The 26,915-nt window shown below is 37.9% G+C and overlaps 1 protein-coding gene across 1 annotated transcript in view; it reads right to left on the minus strand.

The window, feature by feature from the left end:
• LOC133756691 (nesprin-1-like) overlaps nucleotides 1–26,915 on the minus strand; it is a 209,851-nt gene that overhangs the window by 52,272 nt on the left and 130,664 nt on the right. Inside the window, exons 20-33 of the mRNA XM_062187285.1 lie at nucleotides 24,629–24,787; nucleotides 23,957–24,121; nucleotides 21,930–22,064; nucleotides 19,578–19,736; nucleotides 19,179–19,387; nucleotides 18,525–18,633; nucleotides 16,738–16,902; nucleotides 13,681–13,848; nucleotides 11,839–12,009; nucleotides 10,938–11,078; nucleotides 6,880–7,040; nucleotides 4,805–4,955; nucleotides 1,389–1,616; nucleotides 909–1,007 (exon numbers count right to left, since the gene is read on the minus strand). Coding sequence (XP_062043269.1) covers nucleotides 909–1,007; nucleotides 1,389–1,616; nucleotides 4,805–4,955; nucleotides 6,880–7,040; nucleotides 10,938–11,078; nucleotides 11,839–12,009; nucleotides 13,681–13,848; nucleotides 16,738–16,902; nucleotides 18,525–18,633; nucleotides 19,179–19,387; nucleotides 19,578–19,736; nucleotides 21,930–22,064; nucleotides 23,957–24,121; nucleotides 24,629–24,787 — 2,220 coding nt within the window. The remainder of the gene's footprint in view (nucleotides 1–908; nucleotides 1,008–1,388; nucleotides 1,617–4,804; nucleotides 4,956–6,879; nucleotides 7,041–10,937; nucleotides 11,079–11,838; nucleotides 12,010–13,680; nucleotides 13,849–16,737; nucleotides 16,903–18,524; nucleotides 18,634–19,178; nucleotides 19,388–19,577; nucleotides 19,737–21,929; nucleotides 22,065–23,956; nucleotides 24,122–24,628; nucleotides 24,788–26,915) is intronic.

Consider the following 26,915-nt stretch of genomic DNA (forward strand, 5'->3'; position numbering starts at 1 on the left):
TGTATGTGCAGCATCCCTACTAGGGATAGCAGCCATATTTGTGCTTATTAATTTACACATTTCCCTTTAAAATTTCCTTGTGAATGATTCTCTTTCTCAGCATCTTTCCCCAGGCCTGCCTACATCCTCAGTGGCCTCGCACAAGATTCTCAGTGATCATTTTAGAGCTTGGACCATAAAAGCCAGCACTGGAAACAGATCTGTGAGGACACAGCCCTTTGACATCTCAGGGCAGTGGGCTAACACCTACTCTGCACACACAATTTTTCCTGCACATTTAATTTTAAACATGCTAGAAGTGGTTAAAGTGTTTATTAAAGCTATACTCTCAAAATCTTGTGTTCTAATTAAAACGGAAATATTTTTATAAGTTTTTTTTAAACATGGGTGGCTTTAATTTCAAGATATATTTATTTGAAATGGAGAGTGAGGGAGAGTGAGAGAGAGAGAGAGAGATCTCCTAGGTACTGGTTCACTCCCAGAAATGCTCACAATGGCTGGGGCTGGACAGGCCAAGGCTGGGAGCTGGAAACTCAATCCAGGAGGAAGGGTCCCAACACTGGAGCCATCACCTGCTGCCTGCTAGTGCACACGTTAATGAGAAACTGGAATTGGTAGAAGGGCCAAGAGTCAATCCCAAGCACTCCAATAACAGGGATGTGGACACTTAACTACTATGCTAACTGCCCACCCTACAAAATATAATTTAAATGAACCCTCTTTTCACATACATTTTTAATGAGAATTTATTTGTATATTTACACCTCTTATATGAAGTATGTTTGATCTATATAATGTTTTAACATGAAAATCTTTCCAATTTTAATTCTCATAAAAATATTTACTCTGTTTTCTTTTCAAGTAGGAGTTATCCAATTTTGAGCCGAAATGTTGAAGCATATTCTTACCATATGTTCTTGGAGTACTTTATACGTTTCTGTAGCTGAAGAACATATTTTAATTGGATCAGCCAGTTTATCTTCAAATTCAGACACAGACTGCTGGATCTAAAACATTGGTGAAATACAAAAATATTGTTGACAAAAATACATAGCAAGGCTAAGAAGGTGGTTGAGAAAAAAGTATGCCTACCTTTTATGGTTAACATTCAATGTGATGACAAAATTCATCTAAAAATATCTAAAATCAATAGGTCTCAATATCTGAAAGGAAAATTAAGGCTTCAGGACCATTTGCATGCAATGTGTAAGTCTTACACTTCCCTACAAAGGGTACCATACAAATGACTATAACTTTGAAAATCATTGACGACCTGGTAGACGATTGGCAAGTGTATCCTTTGCTTACTCCACTACTTGTGCAGGATTTATTGCATTTAAAAGGCAAGGTGAAATATGTAACTGAAGCAATCAGGGACCGATTCTTACCTTGCTAAGGTTCTCTTCAAACTTTTGCTGCTGAGATAAGTGCCCCAGAATGGTTCCTTCGAGACACTGTGCATGCTCGCGGAGTTCTTCCCAGTATCTTCTTAGTTGTGTCAACTTGGCTTTGATTCGAGCAGACTCTCCGGTGGTAATAAATTGAGCAAAAGACTGAACTTCTTCTTCTAGTCCTGCAATACTGCTGAACTTACTTTCTATTTCTTGAATAATGACCTATTTAAAACAAGAAAAACTGAATGTAGGCTGAGTAAGATTGCCTTCTTGAAATGACATAATTATCTGCAGAGACAGGAAAGCGAGGAAAACCTCCTTAACTGACTTTTCAACATACTTGGTTGGTTAGAGTACAACTGTGAAGCAACTCTGCTTCCTGACCTTGTTGGGAGGTCTGCAATTACAATCCAGCAGGGTTGGGCTCTCTGGCTAGAGACTAATGAGAAGCAGCCACTCCTGCTTGCAATAAGTGACTCAACAGTATCTCCTAAGGTGCAGAGAGCTGCCTATTCTTCCAACCAAGCATTTTCATTGACTGATCTGGGAGGCAGTGTGTTCTAGCAACTGGTGGGAATGCTAACATTTACATTCATGTAACTTCTCTGAAATGTAGCTGCTATCTCATATTTTACCAAGCTAGAAGGTTTCCTGGCTGCATCCCTACTTAAAACAAGTCTTTTCAAATTTATCGTCTACTCTCTGTTTATAGTTTCCAAATTTAGAATGTATTTGGGCTTTCTGGTTTCACCTGCAGGGATCAGATTCATCAAGTCTAAGGAGGCACCAAAGATTTTGATTTCTAGCAAATTCCCAGAGAAGCTAATACTACAGAGTCAAGGACACCTCTGCTGCAGCCACTCACTTGCTCTCTACAGGAAGGAGCCAGAACCCTGTAATTTTAATCTGAGGCACAGATGACATGGCATATGTTAGCATATGCCTGAGAAGTGCCAACAACTCCTGAAGGATGCCTGTGTATGGAAGTGGGTGTGTGTCTCTCAAACACAGAGGCTTATTTGTGTATAAGAAAATCAAAGTTATTTGAGAAAAAGAGCCAAATCATTCCATCAAAATAGTGCCAAGAATTTTGACAAATTTCAACTTCAAATAATTTAAATGAAAACTAGTGCTATGCTAGGAAAAAATAAGTTAGTGATTTCTGTCTATATGGGACTCAAGAATAATAGAGTAAGTTTCAGGTATACATTGCTCACTTGTCTATTTTTTCATATGTGTGAAACAGTGGGCTAGCTGATATTTGTTGTTTAATGGCAAACCATGTCTTGATTAACAGAGTTCCTTTCTCTGTTTTAAAGTCTTTTTTAAGAAAAATATTACCCATAAATTTATCATATCTCGGTGTCTCCTATACTCTGATAATTGTTTTCTGTGCTTATATGGTGAAATCTTCTTAAAGTTTTAGTTACTAGAGTAATACATTTCATCAAGATATTCACAAATACAATTCAATTTCATGGTTGAATTGTGGCTAAAAAAATTCCACTCAAGAGAAGAGGGCAATGATGGGCATTGTTTATCAATGATCAATTAGAAATAAGGAACCAGTTACCTGGAAGAACATGTAACAATGAATAAAAATTAACCTTGGGTAACTGTCTTCAAAACAGTACAAATGCTTCAAAAATTTTAATTGTAAGATTAAAGTGAGAACACTATGGATGTATTGCTATATTTTTAATATTTTCTCTAACATAGCTTTCTGTTGGAAATAGAACATGGGTCTAGCCAGCTAACCTCCACAGAATAGTCATTTCCATCTTTCCTTTCTCCTAACAGATGTTTTTTCTTTGTTATTTATGCTTATGTAATATATTTTTAGATAATTTTCAAATGCCATACTGGACATAATAAAATGTAGTAGTTTTCTAGTCTGATGGCATGGAAATCCACAATTGAATATTTATATATGTTAAAATAAAGTGTGTAATTTTTTTTTACTCTGAAGAATAACAATGAGATGACATTGGATCATGGATATATTTCAGAAGTCCCAGAACAAGGGTTAAAATAGTAGTAAATGGATCATAGGAAGAATATAAAAGTTAAAAAATATATGTTCATTTTGAAAGGGGAAATATTTGAGACCAAACTACTCAAATATGCTATTCTTTTTTTTTTTCTGAGAATTTGGGGGAAATGCTTGGATGTCTACTTTGAACAACAATTTTAAAGATTAAAATTATTTCAAGAATATTCTTTGATGGTTTGGCATGTATTTTTCCTAACATGCCACGGAAAGTACAGCAGACTGTGTGTACCACATCTCGAGTATCTGTACATGCAAGGCAAGAAGGATCTGTATGGCTGTAATCTTAGCTCCACAACATTGCAACCCCCAAGCCCCCGCCTCCATGGTCATGGCTTGAGTCACGTGAAATGTTCCCTCACCTTAGTATTTATTTTATGCTATATGATGAACAAAATGGCAGAGGGCTTTTCTGTTCCCACCCCTCCCTCCTCTCCCACCACCAAAAAAAAAAAAAAAAATGAGGGAAAAAAGAGCTGATAAAGAAGTGGCTGAATCTTGAAAATGTGTCATGTAAAATTATATAAAAAAGAGAAAGAGACCACTCCAAGCTTGTTTCTCTCAGTCCATTTTTCCTTAAACTGCTTGAAATAAGTGGACGAAGACAATCTACACACATGGTTATTTTAGAACTTGGAGACCTAAAGTTTCAGAGCATCTGTTCATGTCCCAAGGTCATTAACAAAAACATTGCAGGGGGTGGGGGAATCTTTTTTTTTTTCTGCCAACAGCCATTTGGATATTTATAATATCATCTTTGAGTCATACAAAATGATCAATTTACGAATTAGCCTGCTACAGATTTATTGAATTTCAAATCTCACCTGTCGTTCCCTTGGCAAGGCCAGACCAAATGATTTTACCAGCTATAAGACATGCAGGCTGAATGCTCCCCACCCCTGCAGTGTCTGATCCTTCACCTAAATAAAGCGAACTTTGTGAGCTCCCCCTTGTGGTTCATGGAGGAAACACCACTCATACGTGAGCTACACATCTGAGATTACTCTCAGAGGACAAATGCATTCCAGGCTGTAACATTGAATCAACAGAGCACCTCATTGAAGGTTAATTCAAAATCAAGGAAAAGAATAGTGTAACCATAAAAATGTTTTAATGATATCACACACAATATTGGCTTCAGATGCATAAGTCAGACAATATTAATACATAATTCCATCTATAAAGTATTACTCATTGTATCAATGAAGATCTCTTAGCTGGTATTTTCTGTGAATTTTAATGGGATCACATAGCAACGAAAGATTGATCCTGGGACCACGTAGTTGTTGATGAAATAAATTTAAGAAAGGAGTTCTAACAGCTAGGCATAGATCAGAAATGTAACATGGGAGCAGGTCACCTTAATTTGGCTGATTTGCATATCCATGGCAGATGACGAAGTTTCCAAGGCATTGAGCTCATTTTCTTTCTCAGTGATCCAGATGGACAGGGTCTCAAAATTACTGCCAAAATGATCCCACTTGTTTTTCACCATTTCCATGGTTTTAATACTAAAATTAACCAAATTAAGTAAATAAAATGCAGCATTTTAATATAGAATAACAAAAGATTTTCCTTTAAGTCATCAGATGACAAGATAGTGAAGACATTTCACCATTTATAAGTTGAAACTATGTTAATGGAAAAATAATTTACATTTGATCTTAGTAGTATGTCAGGCCTTGAGTCTTTTATTTACCTCTGAGAATAAACTTTAACAAGGCAACACCTATGCTATGATAGAAATGGAACCACAATTTTGAACAAAGTATTATTGGGTACAAAGGGGAACTGCCTCCAAGAGAAATCTAATTTTGTTTGGGCCAGTAGTTGCCAGGACTAATCTTAATGAACTATACCAGAGTAGATTCCAGTGCACAGAGTTTTATAAGTGTACTATTTTCATGGACACATTCCTCTTGCCCATAAAGGAGAGACAGTGTCAGGATGCTTTATACTGAAATATATATTTATACATGTGTTTTTATAATCTGAATCCCATACTATCAGGCAGAAACTGTGTCCATCATTAGTGGTAGGACTGCAATTTATAATCTAAAATGATTTCAACTATTCTTATATCCACAGATGTCCTACTGTCCTGATTCCAAAAGACTTTTAAAAACCCTTGTGCATGAGCACCCTGTTTTTAGACACTTGGGTTTTATCTGTAACATATGTAGTGAATAAAATCAGCTACAGACTCCCTGTTTGTGTCATCTATGCAGACATAATCAGTTGAATATGGCTTTCAGTTTAGAAAAAGATCGAGTACCTAATGGTGTAATGTTGAACTGATAAGTCTTTCTTTGGGTTAAAATAAAAAGGCCAAAGAATATCCCTGTTTACCAAAAGGCACTTGAAAACATCAAGCAAAACTGAACGGCATCATTGATTGTCAGATTAAAGAGTATTGCAGTCACAAATTTATGCCCTTTTTTATACAAAGTAACATTCAAATAGATATTCTTAATAAGAGATTCCTTTATAATAAATTTTAAGTTTTACTTATAATAAATTTACTTTATAATAAATTCTAAGTTTTACTATTTCCATGATACAATTATTTACTATAAAGTCCTCCAAATTTCAAATCTTAATTTGCTTATAGCAAAACAGTTATCAAATTTTAAAGCTGAGACAAATGGAAAATGTTAATTTCAAGGTGTTAACAGTATAAAATTTTTGAGATGATTGGCCTTAACTGACGTCTTATTTCTCAGTAATACAGTGCTATGTGTCACTGAACTTTTTACCAAATGACCTTCAAACAGAAGTGCCTAACTGTATTTTGAAAAATATTGGCCATATCCCAGTATGTTTATCTCCTCCAAACTTTTTGTATATATTCAATATTACAGGATGTCAATAGGCCAAATTGTTTTTTTTAAAACAAACATAAAATGCTTAAGAATTAAAGAGATTATTCAAAGTAACTCCTGGAAATAGCATATGAGTCAGTGACAATTTGAATATCTAGGGCCTGTGAACAAGCTCCCTGAGCCTCCCCAAACTGGAGACAAATGATCTATGAGAGATGCGTTTAGACCTAGAATTTAAACGAACAAAATTTCTCCCCTTCCCTCTAACTGGTGACACCAGAATGATATGGTAAAAAAATTATATGAAATATTGGTTCTTTTTTTCCCTCTACAATGTACAAAGGCCACAGAGTTGAATAGATATGGCTTTCTTATGGACATAACCCACTAAGGTGCAGAAGCCACATCTTTTGTTTGTTTGTTTGTTTACTCTGGTATAGGTAGTGGTTCCTGTATTGATGACGTTTTCTTCTGAATTGTGAGCTGCTTTCTCCAAACATGCTGAAATACACAGACACTTAGGATTGTAAGACTGTTTTGATTACAAGATACAGGAAAGACTGCATTAAGCTTTAGCTCAGAGAAGAAAGTTTAGGACTTGTCAAGCACGTACTCTTCTTCAAGTGTGTCTTCTAATTTTTTGACTTGCTCTTTGATTGACTTAGCCTGCTGTTGCAGCAGCTGCTTGTTCTTGGGCCCAAGTGGTATCTCTGAGGCTTCCTTTACAAGGTTCTCAGCCTGGACTGCAATATTTTCTGTCCGTTTAGAAAACTCCTGGAAAAAAATATAATTGTTAGATGAGAGCATTTTTATTTAACTTAGCTCTGCCCTCTGCATGTGCAGTTGTTCCTTGTTATCTGTGAGGAATTGCTTCCAGAATCCCTCGTGGATGACAAAATCTATGGATGCCCAAGTCCCTTATATAAAACGGTATAGTATTTGCCTATTAACCTGTGTATATCCTATTTTATACTTTATCTCTACTTTACTTATAAATACAATGCAAAGATGATATAAATATTTTCCTATATTGTTTAGGGGATATTAAGAAAAAAGCCTACATGTTCAGTACAGATTCATTTTTCAACAATATTTTAGATCCACAGTTGGTTGAATTTATGGATGTGCAACATGGAGATACAGAGGGCCAACGGTGCTGCATATTCTCCCCCAGAAGAGAGGGGTGGATAGATGGATTCATGAATATATGCACCTATATTTCTCTTAACAATAAACCTTATTTTCCTATGGCCAAAATAGGTATAAAAACTTTCTCATTTGACAGACGTAATCAACTATTACTTTTCATAGCCACCCATGAATTCTCACAAAATAGACTCTCCATTATATCCTGGTTTTGGTTTACTGTTTAGAATTATAAGCTACAATAAAATTATTGTCTATAAATAATTACTACAGGCCAGCTCATGAAATAATAGTGATTGATTTTTCAATCATGGAAATAAATTTCTAAGCCAATGAAGATAAATATTTGTTTATTTAGTTGAATAATATCTTATACAACACACAATATCAGTAATCTCCACTATAAATATTTTGTTAAATTGTTCTCTGGAAGATGATATTATCTGATCTTAATGCCATTAAACCTTACTTACTACCTGTGCGTACACAACATGATAAAGAAAGAAAGATTAAACTTTAACCAGTCAAACCTGGTCTAGAATCCTGGATCTGCCAATCATGATTTGTTTGTTGTTGGCGAATTGTTTTCAGCTCTTTCATGTGAAGTGGAGATAGGAATGTTTTTCATGGGAGGTAAGCATTTTTAAATGCCTAACCCTCTGGCAGTTACCATTTATCATTTTATATCTTATAAATAAAAATGAGGACTAAATGGTTTATTAAATCTATATACTGATTTTTCATAAACTATTTTAAACAAATATTAATGTTTAAAACTTATTTGAAGTAAGTCTATTTCTATAGACTATGTTAATTCAAATGTTAAAATATATGAGGCACTGGTAAACTTCAGGTGCTTTCTAAATTTTGTTAGGTAAATACATTAAATACTGAATGCTAAAGGTAAACTCAAGGATAATATTGAGTGAAAAAAGTTAAATTTTGTGTCTCATGTCTTCTCATGTAAGAGAATCTCACAGGAGATCTAAATTTTGGTCCTCAGTGTCACGAAGATATCCAATGTAAATATTAGTAAAAAGTAAGCTTCTCTCTCAGAGCCTCTCTGGGAGTTATTATACAATCAATACTAGTCAAACAGTCATTAATTAATACTGCTTTGGCTTGGAAGTCTTAACAAACTCATGGAAATATCAGTGTCATTTTGGAGAAACAACCTGCAATTTGAGAGAATTAAAATGAGTAAGTACAGCTTCCTTCTGGTAAGATTTATAGTTTCCTAAAATATGATGCTTGCTAGTATCACAACACTAAATTCTGTGGTTAAAAGGATCCACTATATCGGCTGGTGCCGCAGCTCACTAGGCTAATCCTCCGCCTGCAGCGCCGGCACCCCAGGTTCTAGTACTAGTTGCTCCTCTTCTATTCCAGCTCTCTGCTGTGGCCCAGGAAGGCAGTGGAGGATGGCCCAAGTGCTTGGGCCCTGTACCCGCATGGAAGATCAGGAGGAAGCACCTGCCTCCTGGCTTCAGATCGGCACAGTGTGCCGGCTGTAGCGGCCATTTGTGGGGGTGAACCAACGGAAAGGAAGACCCTTCTCTCTCTCCCTCGCTGTCTAACTCTGCCTGTCAAAAAAAAAAAAAAAAAAAAGGATCCACTATATCTATGTATGATTTTATAGTCACTGCAGATTCAACTGTGAGGGCCATGAATCCCATAATAATCTCTCAGAATCCCATGAGGATCAGAAGCATAAAATAAAGTCTTCTTCCCCTTTATATTTTCCCGATTGCAAGAAAAAACACAGAGAAATCAATGCTTGAATATGCTAATATACATTCAAACTTAGAGCCTCTTATGTGAGCTGTTAGGGGGAAGCACCATGTAGAGGAATCCCAGGAGCAAAATGCTGTTGATAGAAACAAAATTAAACAAAATAGAACAACATTGTGAGACCTTATTCCTAAATCTGAAGAAGACATATCAGTGGTAGCACAATGTATCAGGAAAGAATTGATCTGGAGTTGAGTCTAGGGTCTTTCACTAGCTGAGTGAGTTCAATCCCACAACTCTGTGAATTTTATTTCCTCAGGAAAGTCATGTTTTGCGGGAGGAGAGCAAACACGATCCCATTGTTGGATGCCTTGCCATGCCCTTGCACACAGGGGACAAAGAAGTCACTCACATTTGCAACTGCAATGAAGGCTGTAATAACAACGCAGAGTAAGCAAAGAAGCAGAGCAACTACTATGGATGATATCTGCCCGTGTGGCAGTGTAGTACCGAGGAAAGCTGCCAGCTTTTTAACAAAAATCCAATATAGGAGCCAGCTTCACCACTTAGAAACTTGGAGGCCAGGACAACTTCATCACCAAGCTTGTGCCTTCTTCGACCTCACTGATAAAAGAGGATTAATATTCATACCTACTTCTTGGTATTGTTTTGAGGATTAAAGAAGATGATAGAAGATGATAGACACGAGGATATAGAACATATTTAATAAATGTTTGCTCAGATCATCAAACCAATCTCAAAGCATGGAAGATCATCAGAAAGGCAGAATGTTAATGGTAAGGTTACATTTGTTTTATTTACAGGCAGTTAAATTGATTCAGAGAAATAAGTACAGTCACAAGGTGTCAGACAACCTGGATGGAACCTGAATGAATTTACATGTGAAATACACATGTAACTTAACCTAATGAATGTCTTTGCGTTTATAAAGACTCCTGTCATGCTTCAGCACAAAATAATTAAAAACTAGTTGCTCATCTTTCCTCATTAACAACGACTCCTTCATGTTCCCTGTCTCACTGTCACGCTAACAACTTTGTGTTTCTTACCTTCTCTATCCAGTTAGTTGCCCAATCTTCGTGTGGATGGCATCTTTGGCATTTGTCCCCAGGGCATCAACAGCAACCCCCCCCCCCTTTATTTATACCCATATTAACTAAGGCTCATGTGCAGCACCTGTCTGATTAGGTTCAGGTCCCCAGTCCTCACCCTTTCAATAAGTTCTCTACACTTGTCCAGAAATTCATCTCCAAAAAGTGCAACTCTTTCTGAAACCCTTCAACAGCCCCAGTTCCATGCTGCCATGAGAATTTCTTTTTAGGTCTTATCAGGCTACTTGGAATGTGGCCTGGCTTTCCCCGACAAATCTACTTGTTCTTATTCTGCTTTACAATACAGAAGCCCCATCTATGGCACTTCTATACCTCATGCTATTTTCCCTCTGAGGAATGTGTGCTCTCTCTGCTTCAAATGCTACTTTTCTGAGTTTCATCTGACCTCCAAGATTATTTAAAAGTATCCTTCCCTCCAGATTTTTAAAACTATATCCACATGTTAGGGAACTAATCACTTTCCACTTTATGAAAACACCACTCTCTCTCTTGATGGTTAATTGCACCTGATGATTTCATTCCCTGGAGTATTGAAATAGTAGGTTATCAACACATAAGTATTGATTAAATGAATAATAGCAACAGTAATAATGGAGAGAAATAAGTGAGATTTTTTTCTGAATAATGAGTACCAAGGGACTGTATGGCCTTACTAATATACCTTCGTCTGCTCCAGTTCTGAAGATAAGCTTTCCAAACTGCTAAAACTCAAGAAGCGTTCGTGACTGGAACCTGTTTGGAAAAGGTATCGGACCACTGTCTCTTTGTTTGTTTCAAACCGTTCCCACTTTCTTAATGTGACCTAAATGTGGAAAAATAAACATGCCAGGTTACAAATTAACAAAATGTGTCACGAAATTGTCATTTTCCATCCATTTGCTAAGCTGCTAACTTCCAATGAACTCTAGCTCAAATCGCACACAGTCACACTGAATAAAATGATTCCAGTGTCTTAACAATTTCCTTTCTGCACCTCAAGTCTTCATCCATAGAGAGAGAGGACACATGGAACAGATGCATCCTGAGCACTCCATCAGTTCTGACAATCCTAATATTTTAATTTAGATAAGTGACAAAGGCAGGGAAGTACCCCAACCTCATAACAGAGAGGAGGAAAGGAAAAGGAAGGAGAGGGGAGGACAGAGGAGGGAGGAGCAAGGAGGAGAGAGAGGGAGGCAAGAAAATCTCACTTTTTTAAGATCACGTGTCCCCCTCACAATGAAACAACAACAATATAAGGTGAAGGTGTCGCTGCTGGGCTTCCCGGCAAAGTGAAATGAGATGGGCTAAGCTTCTGGATTCAGACAAAGCAAATCCTGGCTCTATTCTTGACCACTGTTGTGAGACATTGGGCAAAGTGCTCAAAACCTTTTTAGGCATATGCACTTGGACAACTTGTTAATTACAGTACTTCCCTTCCAAGGCTGATATGATGATTAACAGAAATAATTAAAGTGCCACAATGCTGGACGTGGGAGGCAAGAACAAACATTTGCTCCTGCGGTTAGCAGGTAGAGCCCTGAAGGCCACCTGCAGAATGGCCCCTGCCCCACAGCTCCGACCTGGATTCGGCGCTCCTGTCTCTCTCTGCTGTGCTCCACGTGGTCCAGGGTGCTCTCCAGCCTCTGCAGCTCCTCCCTGCCGGGGCCCGGCCGGCCACCTTCTCCCTGCTGCGCCTGCGCGATCTGCTGCTGCAGGTCTTTCTTCTTAGCTGAGATCCTCTTGGTCTTTTGCTGGAAGCATTTATTTAACAGATGGATATAAATGTTACTCTCCAACCAGCAAGTCGGGGACCTAAACACCCATACTTGTAGGTACAGAAAGGTACGGATTCATGCAGTATGGGCCTGAACTGTATTGTAAAGTTAACAGTTAAAATGATAATGGTGACTGTATAGGTCAACATGGACATTTTATATAAATATTTTGTTTTTAATAGTAAGCAACATAAATAATTTGGCATTAGTGCTTTAATTGTTTGCAAATTTGGAGAACAATTAGCATGCTGTGTAATACCTTAGAAAGAATTTGGCAAAGCAATTCATTTCACATGATGCTTTCTAAATATATTCTGCCTAAAAACACAGTCTCAACTCCAGTTATTTTTGAACTATGCTATAAAGTGCTAATATCAAGAGATGGGCTCCTTGGAAATACTCAAGGGTTAATTTGCTAAATATTGAGGGAAAGTTATGTTGTAAAGAAAATTTTTCATTGAGATACAAGGGGACTTGAAAATGCTTATGGAAAATGGAATGCAAAGACACTTTGCAAAAAATGTGGAAATCATATATATGAGGAGTATTTAAAAAGATCATGGAAATACATAATATGAAAAAAAACTAAGTATAGATTAAGATTTTTTTGCACCAAAATAATCTTTTACTTTCATCTTCACATGAACATTCAACCCTTTGTATAATCTCCAAGCACAATGGTACACAAATCTTGAGTGTACCACTGATGAAATTCAACAAGCACACACATGTAAATATGTAACAGTCCAAGAACTATGAGAAGAGTTTTAAAATATTAATATAAGCATATGTAATCTTATAATTTTCTAACAAAGTATATGAAACCTGAAAAAATGATTTTGCAATGCTGGAGAACACACACAGCCTTTTTCTAGTTAAGTAAATCAATAAATCTTAGTGGCTGCCTTACAGTTTCCAGGCAAATTCCATTTGCATTTTATATGTAAAACTAGCTGTTTCTTTGCTATACATACATGAGAAATTTGTCACTGAAATTTTTGATTTGAATCTTATTTCCATTTACACTGAGTTTTCAAAGTAATATTTTCCATGTATACATGTGTTTTAATATCTACACCAGAGCTATCAGGGAATAAGCTGATTAAAGTTATTTATTTCAACATAAATACCAGGATTCCTCTACTTCTAGTTCTAATCTTTGGTAAGAGCATGTTCTCTTGAAAGGTCTGGTAGTTTAAGTGAGTTATAATTTCCCAAAGTAAAACATATTCAAGGTTGCAAATTGAAGAGAAATATTTTAACATAATGACAAAAGAATAATGGTTTGAACTATAAAGGAATTTGTCCATCTCTATGCCTTCCCTGTTCGGACAAGTACAATTTAATAAGTTTCATGCATATTTTCATAGTTCAATTATTTTTCTCCCCATGGTATTCCTTGAACTTTTTGGTATTATAAATAACTCCTCCGGGAATTTGTCTTCCTGGATATCCTAAAATATTTAATATTTATGAGACGGAATAGAATACAAATAGCCAAGTTCTTTTCACTATCCAAGCAGACTCCTTCTTGTCCCTCACTCCTCCAGCCCCCCATCCCAGTGGAGGGACCCATTCCTTATCTCTTGTTTTGTCAGCACCTAATCAACTTTACACGAATGCACTGGAGTAAACAGGCTTTGCTACCTGGTGATGAAGAAGTAGCTGCTGTGCTTCAAACAGATTTTCAGTGTCTAAGATTTTCTCGGCTTGTTCTTGGACTTCTTTAGAGCCAGAGATTAAGTCTTCAAGGGAACTTTTGACTATTTCTTTATACTGGACACATTCCCCAAAGTTGCTTAACATCTTTTCAACCTAGATTTTCATGAAGTAAAAAATGTGTATTAATTGCTAGTTAGTGAAGTCCATGCAATCTTTTTTATTGAGGTACCATCGACAAATGCTGTATATGTTTAAGGAATACAATGTGATGCTTTGATAAAGATATACATGTGAAAATTTCCGAAATCAAGCTAAAAAGTCTGTCCATTACCTCATTATTTACATTTTTGTGTATAGGTGAGAACATTTAAAATTTATTCTCTTAGCAAATTTCCAGTCTACAACACAGTATTATCACAAGTTCTACTATGCTGTATAATAGACCTCCACAAGTTATTCATCTTGTAACTTTGTATCCTTTGATTAAGCAAACAGGCGAGGCCTTGCCTGGCGCTTTGCTGGAAGCTCCCTGCTCGGCTGCCCCTCCCGCCTTTATATAAATTCTCTGAATCACCTCTGCATAGAAAATAATAGTGTTTGCTTTGTTGCTTTCAACTCTCCTGTTGAAGTTCATGTATTGACTTTATATAGTATATTTCAACAAATAGAAGTATGTATCTTTTATTCTTTCGCATATTTCAAAGTTGATTTAATTATTATTAAATTACATAGTGATGTGATTACAAGCATTATTTGATAAAGTGCATGAGCTCTATTAAATACCCACTTGACCTGGCAATCAAAGCAGGAAACTAAAACTATATTGTTCCCTACATCTAAATTATAATCTTATTAAAACCCAATTATAAAAGCTTCTTATAAGAAAGTTGAATCCATGCTGTTTAAATAAGGAAAAAAATTGTAGAAACCGAAAAGAATAGACTATTATTTGTGGGAAATGCATTTCCAATATTTATAACTAGAATAAAATAATTTCTAATTTTGAGGTTCTTTTGTGGATTCTGTTTTTTTTTTTTTTTTTTTTATCATTTTCCTGAATCTTTGGCTTTCTAATTCTGCTTCCTTAGTTCCATCAGTATCTCTTGTTCTCCAAATCCATCTTCCCATTGTCACTAAGATCAGGCTTTTTATATATTGCCATCATTTGTCTCCCCCAGAAGCCTCCTGGTTTCTCTTCTCGCACCCTTTCCCTTTGATCCTCTTCTGGTCTGAGTTTGCTCAAGGTAATGTGTGTCATGCTGATCTCTAAAGAAGAGACCTGTGAAACCATACACTCCAGATCTTAGAAGTAGTGTGAATCTACCCACAGTCTCTTTCTCTTGACACTGGACAATTGTAAACACATTATGTTCTGCATTAATTTAAATATTAAATGGATACTGATTGAAAGAAATGATTGAATGTGCCAAACTCATGTTTTCATAAAAGCTTATCCATAATGTTTTTTCTTATTCCTTTATTTTTGCTTTCATTTTTTGATTAAGCAGCAAAAAATGGTACTGATATTATACTGAATTTTAAGGTAGACAAGCATGCAAAGAATTAATGTTTGTTTAATTGTGTATTATAGGAAATGTAAAAGAGACTGTCAAATTTTCACTTAAAATGTAATAAGAACAATTAAGTTTGACCATTGCTATGAGAGGTAATCAAAATATTGAAATAGCTTATATTGTATAATTGGATTAAAATCCTAAGCAGTCTGAAATACTTTTGGCATATAAAGCAGATCTGCATGGATTAAAGTCATCAAATGTTAACAGAAAAATTGTTACATTAGGGACATCAATAGAGAATTCCAGATCTTCAGAATCAGAAAGCTTTATGTGCTTTTTATAGTAATCTAATGGGCTATTTTTCCACACAAGTTTATACTTGAACAAATCCAAGAAATATTGGCAAATATATATTTACTTTACATTTTGATATTATCTTTCCATGCACAAATTATGTAACAGCCCAGTCAATAAAGCTCTTGCAGAGGAGAAAAAGTCTCTACTAGAAATGAGGTAGATGGCTTGTATATTTTAGTCTAAAAAGGAATATAAACAAACATTGAAATGCTATCAAAAAATTTAAAGTGGGGAGGTCATAGCTAAAAGAGAAGCTTATTGTCCTATTGACTGAACATTGACTATTTTATAATCATCAGCTGTGAGTTATTGGACATTCACTGAATTCAGGCACAGAACTCAGAGCTTTACATACTTTATTACATTTAATCCTTGCTACTGCCTTCTAGGGTGAATAATTTTTTTTTTTTTTTGACAGAGTTAGACAGTGTGTGTGTGTGTGTGTGTGAGAGAGAGAGAGAGAGAGAGAAAGAGAAAGGTCTTCCTTCCGTTGGTTCACTCCCCAAATGGTCACCATGGCCGTTGCTGTGCCGATCCAAAACCAGGAGCCAGGTGCTTCCTCCTGGTGTCCCATGCGGGTGCAGGGGCCCAAGCACTTGGCCCATCCTCCACTGCCTTCCCGGGCCACAGCAGAGAGCTGAACTGGAAGAGGAGTAACCGGGACTAGAACCCGGCGCCCATATGGGATGCTGGTGCTACAGGTGGAGGATTAAACAAATGAGCCACAGTGCCGGCCCCAGGGTTAATAATTTTAATCCTGTTTTAGAAGTAAGGAAAAAGCAGTGGGGAATATTGAGTAATAAGCTCAAGACTACCTAGGGAAGTAGGATATCAAATTGAATCTCTAATCCTGAGTTTGACTTTCAAGTCTTTTTCTTAACCTCTGTGCTCTTATACAATTGTGAAATAATAATGATTCTAGTATGAGTGAAAAAGCATGGGCTTGGTAAGCTTTGAACTTTTAATGTAGGCCATTAACCTGAACTAACATATCCAATAATGGCACAGACCATAACTGAAACACTCATCTTTTCCAGCAGTGGCGAAGCACCATGACTATTCTGTTTCATCTGAACTTTCTCTATGGGATTAGTTGCTGCAGTATAATCCAGACAACGTTCCAGATCCCTCATCCAGAAGCGTTCCTTTAGGGTGAGTAATGGCGTACCTCTGACAGTAAGGAGCCCAGAGCCTTGAAAGAACTCGATAATCTGGCCAGCTCATCCCCTTGCTTTTGGGCTTCTTTCTCAGAGGAAACCTCAGTCAGAATTTTAAGTCTGGATTTCAGCCAGCCAAGAGTCTCTCCTCTTTTGGTAACGCCACTTCGAACCTCCTGAAATTAAAACAAAACAAAACAAAACAAAAACAAAAACAAAAACAAAACACTTTTGATGAGCAAAGTGCCACTGTGGAGCCTAACAGTCCAGCAAGAAAGGACTCGATCCAAGAAGATTTGTAAGGTGGAAGGAGGAGAGCCAGGCATTCTTTCACCAAAGGAGTGTCTCCTTATGGTACATATTGTACACGTCTTTCACAAAAGTCTACAATTACTCAAGAGAAACCTCCTCAATGCTAATACCCAATGTGCAAAATTAATAGTTTACATACAAATAATTTTCATGATTAGATTGGTTAGATATTTATAGACATTTCTTTAACCACAACAAAGGAGCTCCTAAACACATGGAAGAAGAATATGATACCAAAATTGGGAATTATAACATAGATATACTTTGTCATCTCACTTGCTATGAGCTGGAAGAAACATGGTAATGTTAGAAAAGAGAATGATAATCCTTTTTCAGCCAGCTGATTTCTATTACTAAAAAGTCCAGTTGTTGAATATTGTTATGCATGCTCTAAAGATCTGCTTGAACTTCATCAAGTTACATTTTTGGCCTTATTTTTGCTAACTTTTAGAAGTCAGTGCCCCAGTTGGATGCATAAATAGGAATCCCAGTTCTAATCCAGGAAGGGAGGATTCACAGCAGCCAAAACAATGCTGTGAAGATTTTGGGGCTTTGGCTTGTGAGGGAGAGGTGACTGGTACACCTGTGCTCCCTCTACCAGCTGGGGTCTATAACCACATGCCCTGTTCCAAGGCTTTTGCAGGACAAATGCATATAAGCCAGAAAATCCTAGGATCCAGAAGTAAGTGATCTTTCCTTTCCAAATAGGTTTTTGTTTTGTTTTTACTACAACAACCACCAGTGGAAAATTAGATATCCTTCCATATGCATACCATGACATTGAGTACCTCTTGCATTTGAGGGGATTCCATGATATAATTTAAAAGAATGGACCTCAGATGACAGAAACAGGAAGGAAGCATCCTTAACAACAACTAGTTGACTTGCAAGGGTTAAAAAAATGCTGAAAGCAAAAAAAAAAATTAAAAATGTTCAAAACAGCCTATGTCTACAAAATGAAGAGCTAAGACGAGAGGAAGAGGAATTGCTGGAACAATTCCCAGAAGTCAAGCAGCGTTCAGGCCTGCGGCTCTGTCACCCTGGCTGGGAAGTGAAATTAAACAATTCACCCTGAACATGACATAGAACGGATGCTTGGAAACTTTGCTCAATTCTAAGTTTTCTATGGCCTTGCTTTTGCATGGTGGAAAATATATTCTATAAAAGCATACAGTGTTCTTGTTTTCCATGACTATTTTCCGCTCTCTGCTGTGTTATCCACCCAGGCATGCAATTTTCCACTCAGGGCTTCCCATTAGCTCGAGATCCATTGGAATCACCACCCAGTGGGACAGAATCTCAATGTTCCCAAAGATTCAATAGAATAAAACCCTATATAGCTCTTCACAGTAATACAAGATTTGTTTTAAAGAAAAATTTCAAGGACTCATTTTTTTTTCTAGAAAGAAAAAAGCAATTGGGTTGTCTAACTTTAAAGAAATATTATTGGACAATTTCCTCTACTGAACAGTGTACTTGGACTTACGTCAACAACACACGTGACCTCTGCATGGTTGGCAGCATGGATGGCCTCGTCTTTGATCCCTTTTAACTGCATTTCCTTGGCAGTTATCCAAGATGAGAACTCAGAAAATCTAAAGTAACACAGGCATTTTCTTATTAGAGGGAGGACATACCAGAACGGGAATATGTTTCTATTTTGAATTAATTCACAGAAATGGGACGATCAAGCAATTACAAAATTAACAATTTTTTTGGAAAACTGTTCACTTAATGTGTGCTCAGTCACTTGAACAGATCTTAGCTGAGGACAAAGAGGAATCCTGGGCCATGAGCATCTCCCAGGAACTGAGCAAGGAACTGCCTGTTGTGCGGCCTTATAGGCTCCTACCGCAGCGAGACACTCACCCAAAGAAGCAGACGCCCCTACAATGGGGGATGTGAGGAAGTCAAGGAGAAGAGGGTAGGTCAACATTGCCTCTGGGTCATTTGGACACAAAGTATCTCACCCAGATTCTGACTGAAAATTTTCTTTTTATTAAATGTAGAATTTTCATATAAGAACATGGGATTATTGCATAAGAGGAAATACATGCTGTTTCTCATTTTGTAATGATGTCTGAACTAATGGAATTACGGTAGACTAGGTTCTTCTGTGAAGACAATCCCAAGACAATACCTGCTTGTGTAGTCCTGCCACTTGTCTGGGTTTTCCATGAGCTTCGCACAGGTGCTGTCAATGGCAGCTCGAAGCTCTTTGAGGGTCGTGTGACAGCTTCCAGGTGTTTCCCTAACAGGGTCCCGGACTGGGAGCTTTACACACAGTTCTTCAATGAGCTGCAACCTCTTCTCACAGAGATGATGAGGACCCTTGTCACTGAAGAATATCTAATAAGCAATAAACATTTTTATAATGCCTGTGAGAATCCATCCAATACCTTGACATTTTTACAGAAAATCCAAAGGAAGATTCTCAAGCAGACTATCACTGCGGAGTAACTAAACAATTTTATTCAGACCCAAGCCATACTTCCAATCATACTGTTTAAGTAACAATGTGTACAAGGGAGAGACGTACCCTGTGCTCTTTGATGATCTTTTCACTGCCTTCCTGGGGCACCAGCCTGGTCTCCCGGTCCAGCTCATTCCTGCATTCTTCCACACAGGCTAAGAATCTATTCTTCTCCACATCAATCTTCAGATGAAGCAAATGATAAGGGGCTTCTCCTTGAAGGTCCTGCATTCCACAGGAAAATCCAAAACACAGGATAATGTTTCTATGTACATTTCCAATTGAAGTGGCAAAAAACATCCCCTAAAAATATTCTATTTAGGGGCCAATGTGATTTAAATACTGTAGATACACTTAACCTCTCTGTACTTTTCCAAGTACTGGGCCTGCAGAAAATCCTTTCCTGCTCCTGTAGGTCAGGTGTTTCTACAGTGATTATTCTATTTGATTCTCACAATGGTCCTGCAAAATATTAATGTCCCTATTTTACAGATTAGACTACAGAGGCTCGGGGGTAACTAGAAAAGCTATGATTTGAACCTAGATCTAAACCATGCACTTATGCCATTTACTTTTTCCCTGCTAGGTGTCCCTGTTCATTTTGGCCACAACTATGTGAGGTAGGAAGCACTGATATTGTGCCTGCTTCACAAAGGAGGAACATGAGGAAATCTTGTAAGTAAAAACAAATCAGGATGAACTGGTGACAGCTGGCCAAGCCCTCTTTCCTTAGGTCACACACTGAGAAAACAAGCAAGTAACACCCAAACAACACATACATCTTCATGTTCTCTGATATGGGCACACACTTCATCATTATCCTTAGTTCTTTAATTTATTAGCCAATTTGTATCCTATAGCATTTAAAAAATTACCTAAAAAGAAGATAGAAATGAGGTGGGACTATGAAAAGACAATGAGAGATTATATCTTACAGAGTTTAACATGTATGTGTGTAATACAACACAACTTCCAATTTTGGTCTCTATAACACATTTGTGATATGTTAAGCCACAAAGACATCTTCAGAGTTTGCATTTCTTTAAGGATCTTCTTTTTAAGGAGGCACTTACATTTCAATTTATAAACTTAAAAAAAGACATTGCATTAACTGTACTTTTCCTATGCATACAGATGATATTTTAGCGGATGTTTCCGAGAATTTAAAAATCTTGAAAGTAACAAACTAATGGAGAGTTATGGCTGCCAATCTTTCAAGCCCTGCGACTCCCTGATCTAATACAAAGGAAATACCACCTCACTGCAGCACCTGCACACCCACAGCTAGAGTCGCCCTCCAGCTGATCTCATAGAAGATGGCCTTGCGGGGTCTCAATTACACAGTGGCTGTCTCCAGAAGTGGAGGTTGATTCCTCCTCCTCTGGGTCAGGTCTGGTCTCATCTCCATCAGCAGACACTCAGGGAAGCCTGAGCCTGAGTGGGCCCCTGGTCCTCCAGTGCATACTCTCCAGTCTTCTCTCTTCTGATTGCTTTCCCTTCACCATCCTATCCACACTCACACTTTTTTCTCTTTAAGGTTCCAGCTGAGGAACAGGCATTTTAGCCCAGGTGTTAAGATACCTGTGTCCCACATTAAAGTGCCTGCATTCAATTCCTGCCACTGGCTCCTGATTCCAGCTCCTACCAAGGTAAACTCTTGGAGGCTGCACTAATGGCTCAAATGATTGGGTTCCTAGCTCCCATGAGGGAGACATGGATTGAGTTCTTAGCTCCAGCCCATGACCAGCCCCAGTGAACACTTTGGGAGTAAGCCATTGGTGGGAGCTTTCTCTGACTACATTTCTCAGAATTTTTTAAGAAGTTGTTGTTCAAAACTAACGATTCTATTCACCCATCTCTGATCACCAAGTGAGTTAAACTCTATCAAAGCATGGGTGTATTATTTATGGTTTTTTACTATTGTTTACAACTAACTATATCCCTATCTATATTCTAACATCTTTGGTGGAGAAGAATTATGCTTTGTTCATTATTGAATCCTAACCAATACATGTTTTAATTTATAATTTTAGATCATAACTATCTGACCTGGATGGCAAAATATTTAGTCCAAAAACTGTGTGTGTAGCTTTGTAATTTTAGTAGTATACCGAGGATGATTTATTCATCCAAGAAGAGTTCACTAAATGTTGCTTGAATAAGTTAAATGTCATCATTACCCCTGTCAAAAGAGAAAGAATACTCAAGCAGTGTGACAAAATTGATGCCACCAAAAAATAGAGACTAACAAAGTTCTATCATATTTTATCATTTATTCATGTCCAGTTTTTTTGTATAAATCACCGAAGCAGCTGTGGCAACTTTCTATGCATTTCTAATTTCTCTTAGAATCGGACCTTAGCATACTGACGTTCTCTCCACTCACATCGTGCGAGGCACACACTGTGGCTGACTCACCTTCCATTGCTTATGGAGTTTTCGCACAGCTTCCTGCAGCCCCTGCTGCTCCTGCTCGGGGAGGATGTCTGTGAGCTCGTCACAAGCTTTCAGGAAGGCATTGAGCACCCTCTGATCCAGCTGACTGAAGAACTCCTGGTGTGGAGCGGCGAGACGCGGGAGGAGAGTGCGGCAGAAGAAAACGCAGCATTGAACACGGTCTCACTCCGTATATACACCTGTTGGAGGGCTGCTGCCTTCTAGAAAACTTCCAGAAACAACTAGATTTCTTTTGTAGGAATGAACTGTAAACAACTATACTTGGAGGTCAGAAACCCTTACGTCTGAGATTTAGTACTTTTTATTCTTCAGAGAGAAATAATCTGTTTTCACATTTGGTCGAGTGTACCAAAGCCAAAGGGGATCCTAAAACCTAAGCTTTGATTCCTCAGTGATAGTTTGGGATCCTCTTTGGTGAAGTCAGGAGAGCAAAGGAGAAGCCAGCACAAATCTTCTTGGTGCCTCATTCCCTGACTGCAATGTATTCCAAGCCCTGCTGGTTCATTAGGAGCCATTACGATGTTCACACATGTGCACATGAACACACACCTATGGCCTGACTTGTGTGCCTGCCCCCAATTCCTATGTCTAAGCCTTACTCCAAATATGTTGTATTTGGGGATGTGGGGAATAACCACGTGTAGTTGAAATGGGATGATCACGACGGGACTGATATCCTTGTAAGAAGAGACAACAGAGAGCTTGCTATACCAACTCTCTCTGTGCCACATGAGGACACAGGACAAGGCCACCACCTGCAAGCCAGGAAGAAGGCACTCCCCAGGATCTTAAAATAGTGGCAACTCTGAACTTGGACTTTCAGCATCCAGAACTGTGAGAAGATAAATTTGTTGCTGAATCCACCACTCAATTTTGTAATGCAGTGTAAGCAGAACAAGACAATACTTGTGCAGACACATCTGTGGCTGATCTCCCACAGCCTCAGGTGTATGTATACAGAGATAAGGTGAAACAACCCTGATTGGAAACATAAAGAGCTATTCTACAGAGGTGTACAGATGAAATGTTTTGCATTTGGTCACAGAAATTAACCCTGTAGTTAGTAGCCTTTGTCACAAATCCATTGCTCATCTTTTGAGAGGGTAATTTAAATAACTATTCACTGAAGTTTCAGGAAAAAAACAACTCAAATACACATTTCCCAAAGTGTTGGCTATCTCTCTATATTTCATATTTTACTAATTTTTTGATACTAATACAACTTAAACAAGTATAATGAACATGGATATAGCTTCATAATGCTGGGACAAGTTGTGTAAAGCAGCTATGAGACTTCACATGCTTTAATGTGGATTTATAAAAGGAACACAAAGGATATAGACGCTATTCTCAAGTTGCCTTTCAAAAGAATCTTTACTTGCAAACAAATTATTTTGCTAAATAATAGATTTAGTAATTAGAGAACTCTCCAACTTAGTCATTTAGAGAGCCTTAATTATCCTGGGCCTCTTGCTGTTCCAGGGGCTTAAGACTTGTTAGTTGGGGGTGGGTGGGCATTAGGCCTATCAGTTAAGACGTGCATTAGGACACCCACTTGCATCCCATTGTTCCTGGGTACAATTCCAGCTTTGGCTCTTAAACACAGTTTCTTGCTGATGCAGACTTGGGAGGCAACAGCGATGGCTCAAAGACATGCTTCCCTGCACCAACAGAGGAAATCCAGATTGTTCCTGGCTCCCATTTTAACCCCTAGCCTAGGGCCATTGCAGCCGTTTGAGGAGTGACCCAGGGGATAGGAGATCAAACTCCCTCTCTCTCTCCTCCAAATAAATTACTTTTTAAAAATCAAATGGTCAAGTATAAGCTAATCAATTGCTCTTGAAGTTTTTTTGCCATTGTCTCTTTGAGTCTCATACCTAAAACGTTCTGCCTTCCTGACTCATCTCCCCCTCCACCTGTTAGATCACAACACCGGTATCTGCGCATCCCAGGCCACCTGTGCGTGCACTCAGGGAGGGTGGACTCACAGTGTGCCTCCGCAGGAGTTCTTCAGGATCTCCCTTCTCCTGCAAGCCCTCCTGTGCCATATGCAGCACCTTCTCCAGCTCTGCTCGAGATTCCTCGAATTTCTTCATCAAGCGACTGTTGGTTTCCACATGCTTCTTCCAGTCTCCAGTTTTCTTTACCATGTTCTTGATGTAAAACAAACAACTGATTCTAGGACCCCCATGGATACCAAAATCTATGGATACTAAAGTCCCTTATATAAAATGGTGTCATATTTGCATTTAGCATAAGTATATCCTCCCATATACTTTAAATCATCTCTGGATTACTTATAACACTTAATATAAATAGTTGTTATATTGTATTGTTTATAGAATGATGTCAACAAGTTTATATATGTTCACTGTGAATGCATTTTTTTAAAAAAAATTATCACCATAATGTGATGCTGTTTTCTCATTAATAAAATTACCATTGTGTCAGATAGTATTATTATGTTTTAAAAAACACTTGGAAGACATTATGCTATGATGAGATTCACTCTTTTAAACCAATATTAGAAAAAGTAGTGAAAACATTGATTTAAACATCAAGCAAGGTGTTTACAAGCCTGAGCGCCCAAGTGGTAATTACCTGTTCTCAATTTTTACATTTTTCCTGGCTCACAGCACTAAAGCAGGAGAGAAAATTACCTGAAAAGCAACATGAACATCTGCAATCTGTCTCTGCAGCTTCGTCTGATCAAAGTGTTTTAATACATTGCTCAAGGTCACAAACTTTTGAACACTTTGACTGCCTTTCTCAATGAGTGTCAAAGTTTTCTTACAGCTTTCTTGACAAGCTAACAGTTCCTACAAAGAAAGGAAAGCATCACAGTATTATTTACAAGTTTGATGAACCTTACAAATAATAACATTATATAGCATTTAGTCTTTTAGTCAGCAATGAGGAAAATAAAAAAAATACGGGGGGGGGGCGGATCAAAAGTATAGGGGACATTTCAATAGAGCTCAATTTGAAGCAATCATGGAGTCAGTGCTTTTATGTAAAGTATTTAAATATCACCATGAGTTTGAGATTTTACGTATTTCGTGAACATTTCATTGACAGTAAGGAAATGACACAGCACCACAATTACTACTTGTCCAGTGTTTGCTTTCCTCCAGTCAGTTGATGGGGCTCAGGTTTATTTAAAGAACAGCCATAAAATCAATCTACATGTCATGGATTTATTTTTTTTAAAAAAGATTTATCAATTTGAATCAGAGTTGCACAGAGGGAGAGAGAAAGACATCTTCCATCTGCTGGTTCACTCCCCAGTAGACCACAATAGCCTAGGCTGGACCAGGTGAAAGTTAGTAAGCTTCACCTGAGGCTCCCACATGGTTGACAGGGGCCCAAACACTTGGGCCATCTTCTACTACTTTTTCCAGGCCAATAACATGGAATTGGATTGGAAGTAGAGCCTCTGGGGCTTGAGCCAGTGCCGATATGGGATGCCAGTATTGTAGACAGTGGCTTTCCTCGCTATGCCACAGCACTGGTGTCAACACATGTTTTATCCCACGAAATCAATTTAGCACTAAAGTGTTTGCATTTTACTGGAAGAGTCCATTGAAGCAGATTACATGTTACTTCTATATCCTAAATTTATGATACTTGAACTCCTAAGATTCTCAGGTTATCATCTTCATTACTGAGTTTGTGGGCTCCAGATCCAACTCAGAAAATGCAACAGAGGGGCCAGCACTGTGCAATAGTGGATAAAGCCACTGCCTCCAGTGCCAGCATCCCATATGGGCACCAGTTAAAGCCCCAGCTGCTCCACTTCTGATCCAGCTCCCTGGTGATGCACTTGGGAAAGCAGAAGATGGCCCAAGTGCTTTGGTCTACACTCATGTGACAGACCCAGATGAAGCTGCTGTCTCCCTGCTTTGACCTGGCCCAGCCCCAGCTATTTGGGGGGTGAATCAGCAGATTGTAGAGCACTCAGCCCTCACTCCTCACCTTCAATCTGCCATTCAAATAAGTAAATCTTAAAAAAATGTAGCAGACCAATGGGTCTGGGGAAGATGGTGGTTGTTACACATTAGCAGGGTGAGATGCAACAGTGCCTCGCAGAACTTCCACCTGACAGTCACAGGGATTTCTGCAGTAAGTATCATGGAAATCCAATCCCAAGGTAGAGTCATTTTTTCAGTTGAATCAACACCACTTGTATTTCAACACCTTAATTGCTTTGAAAAAATATTTCTCATAGCTCATATTTTTGGCTATCTAGATGTAAATATTTTTAAAATTCTTATTTCAGAGATAAACATACACAGAGAAAGAGAGAGAGAGAGAGAGATAAAGAGAAGGAGGGAGGAAGGGAGAGAGAGAGAAAAAGAGAATGAATGAATCTCTTCTATATATTGTTTCTGTCTCCAAAGGATTCCACTAGCAGCCAGGATAAGGCTGGACTGAATCCAGAAGTCTAGAACTCAATCTAGATCTCCCTCGTGGGTGGAATGGACCCCAGTATTTGAATCATCACTTGCTGTCTCCCATTGTGTGCATTAACAGGAAGGTGGAATGGGAAACAGCTGGGACTCAAACCCAGCACTCTGATATGGGATGTGGGCACCCAAAAGTGTCTGAACAGCTGTGCCAAATGCCTGCCCCCAGTCTAGTCGCCAATATTAAGAGCAGGGTTTTTGTCTTGTTTTGGGAAAATGGAATAGGGACATACATTTTCCTTTTGAAGATTTAGGAGATAAAATGTTGTTAAATATATTATAAAATGATTAATATTTATTAATAAGAGTATAAATATTATTTAAACTATGGAAAGATTATATGATAATGATAGCAATTTATAGCAATTTGAGAATGTAGGAAATGGTATGTTTTAAAACATAAGAAAAATTTTTATCCAATATTTTGAGAATCTTTGGTAGTATAATCATTGGGGTCTCACTGTGGATAATATTAAGAATG

This window comes from Lepus europaeus, chromosome 3, assembly GCF_033115175.1.
Source record: "Lepus europaeus isolate LE1 chromosome 3, mLepTim1.pri, whole genome shotgun sequence".
Lineage (NCBI taxonomy): Eukaryota > Metazoa > Chordata > Mammalia > Lagomorpha > Leporidae > Lepus > Lepus europaeus.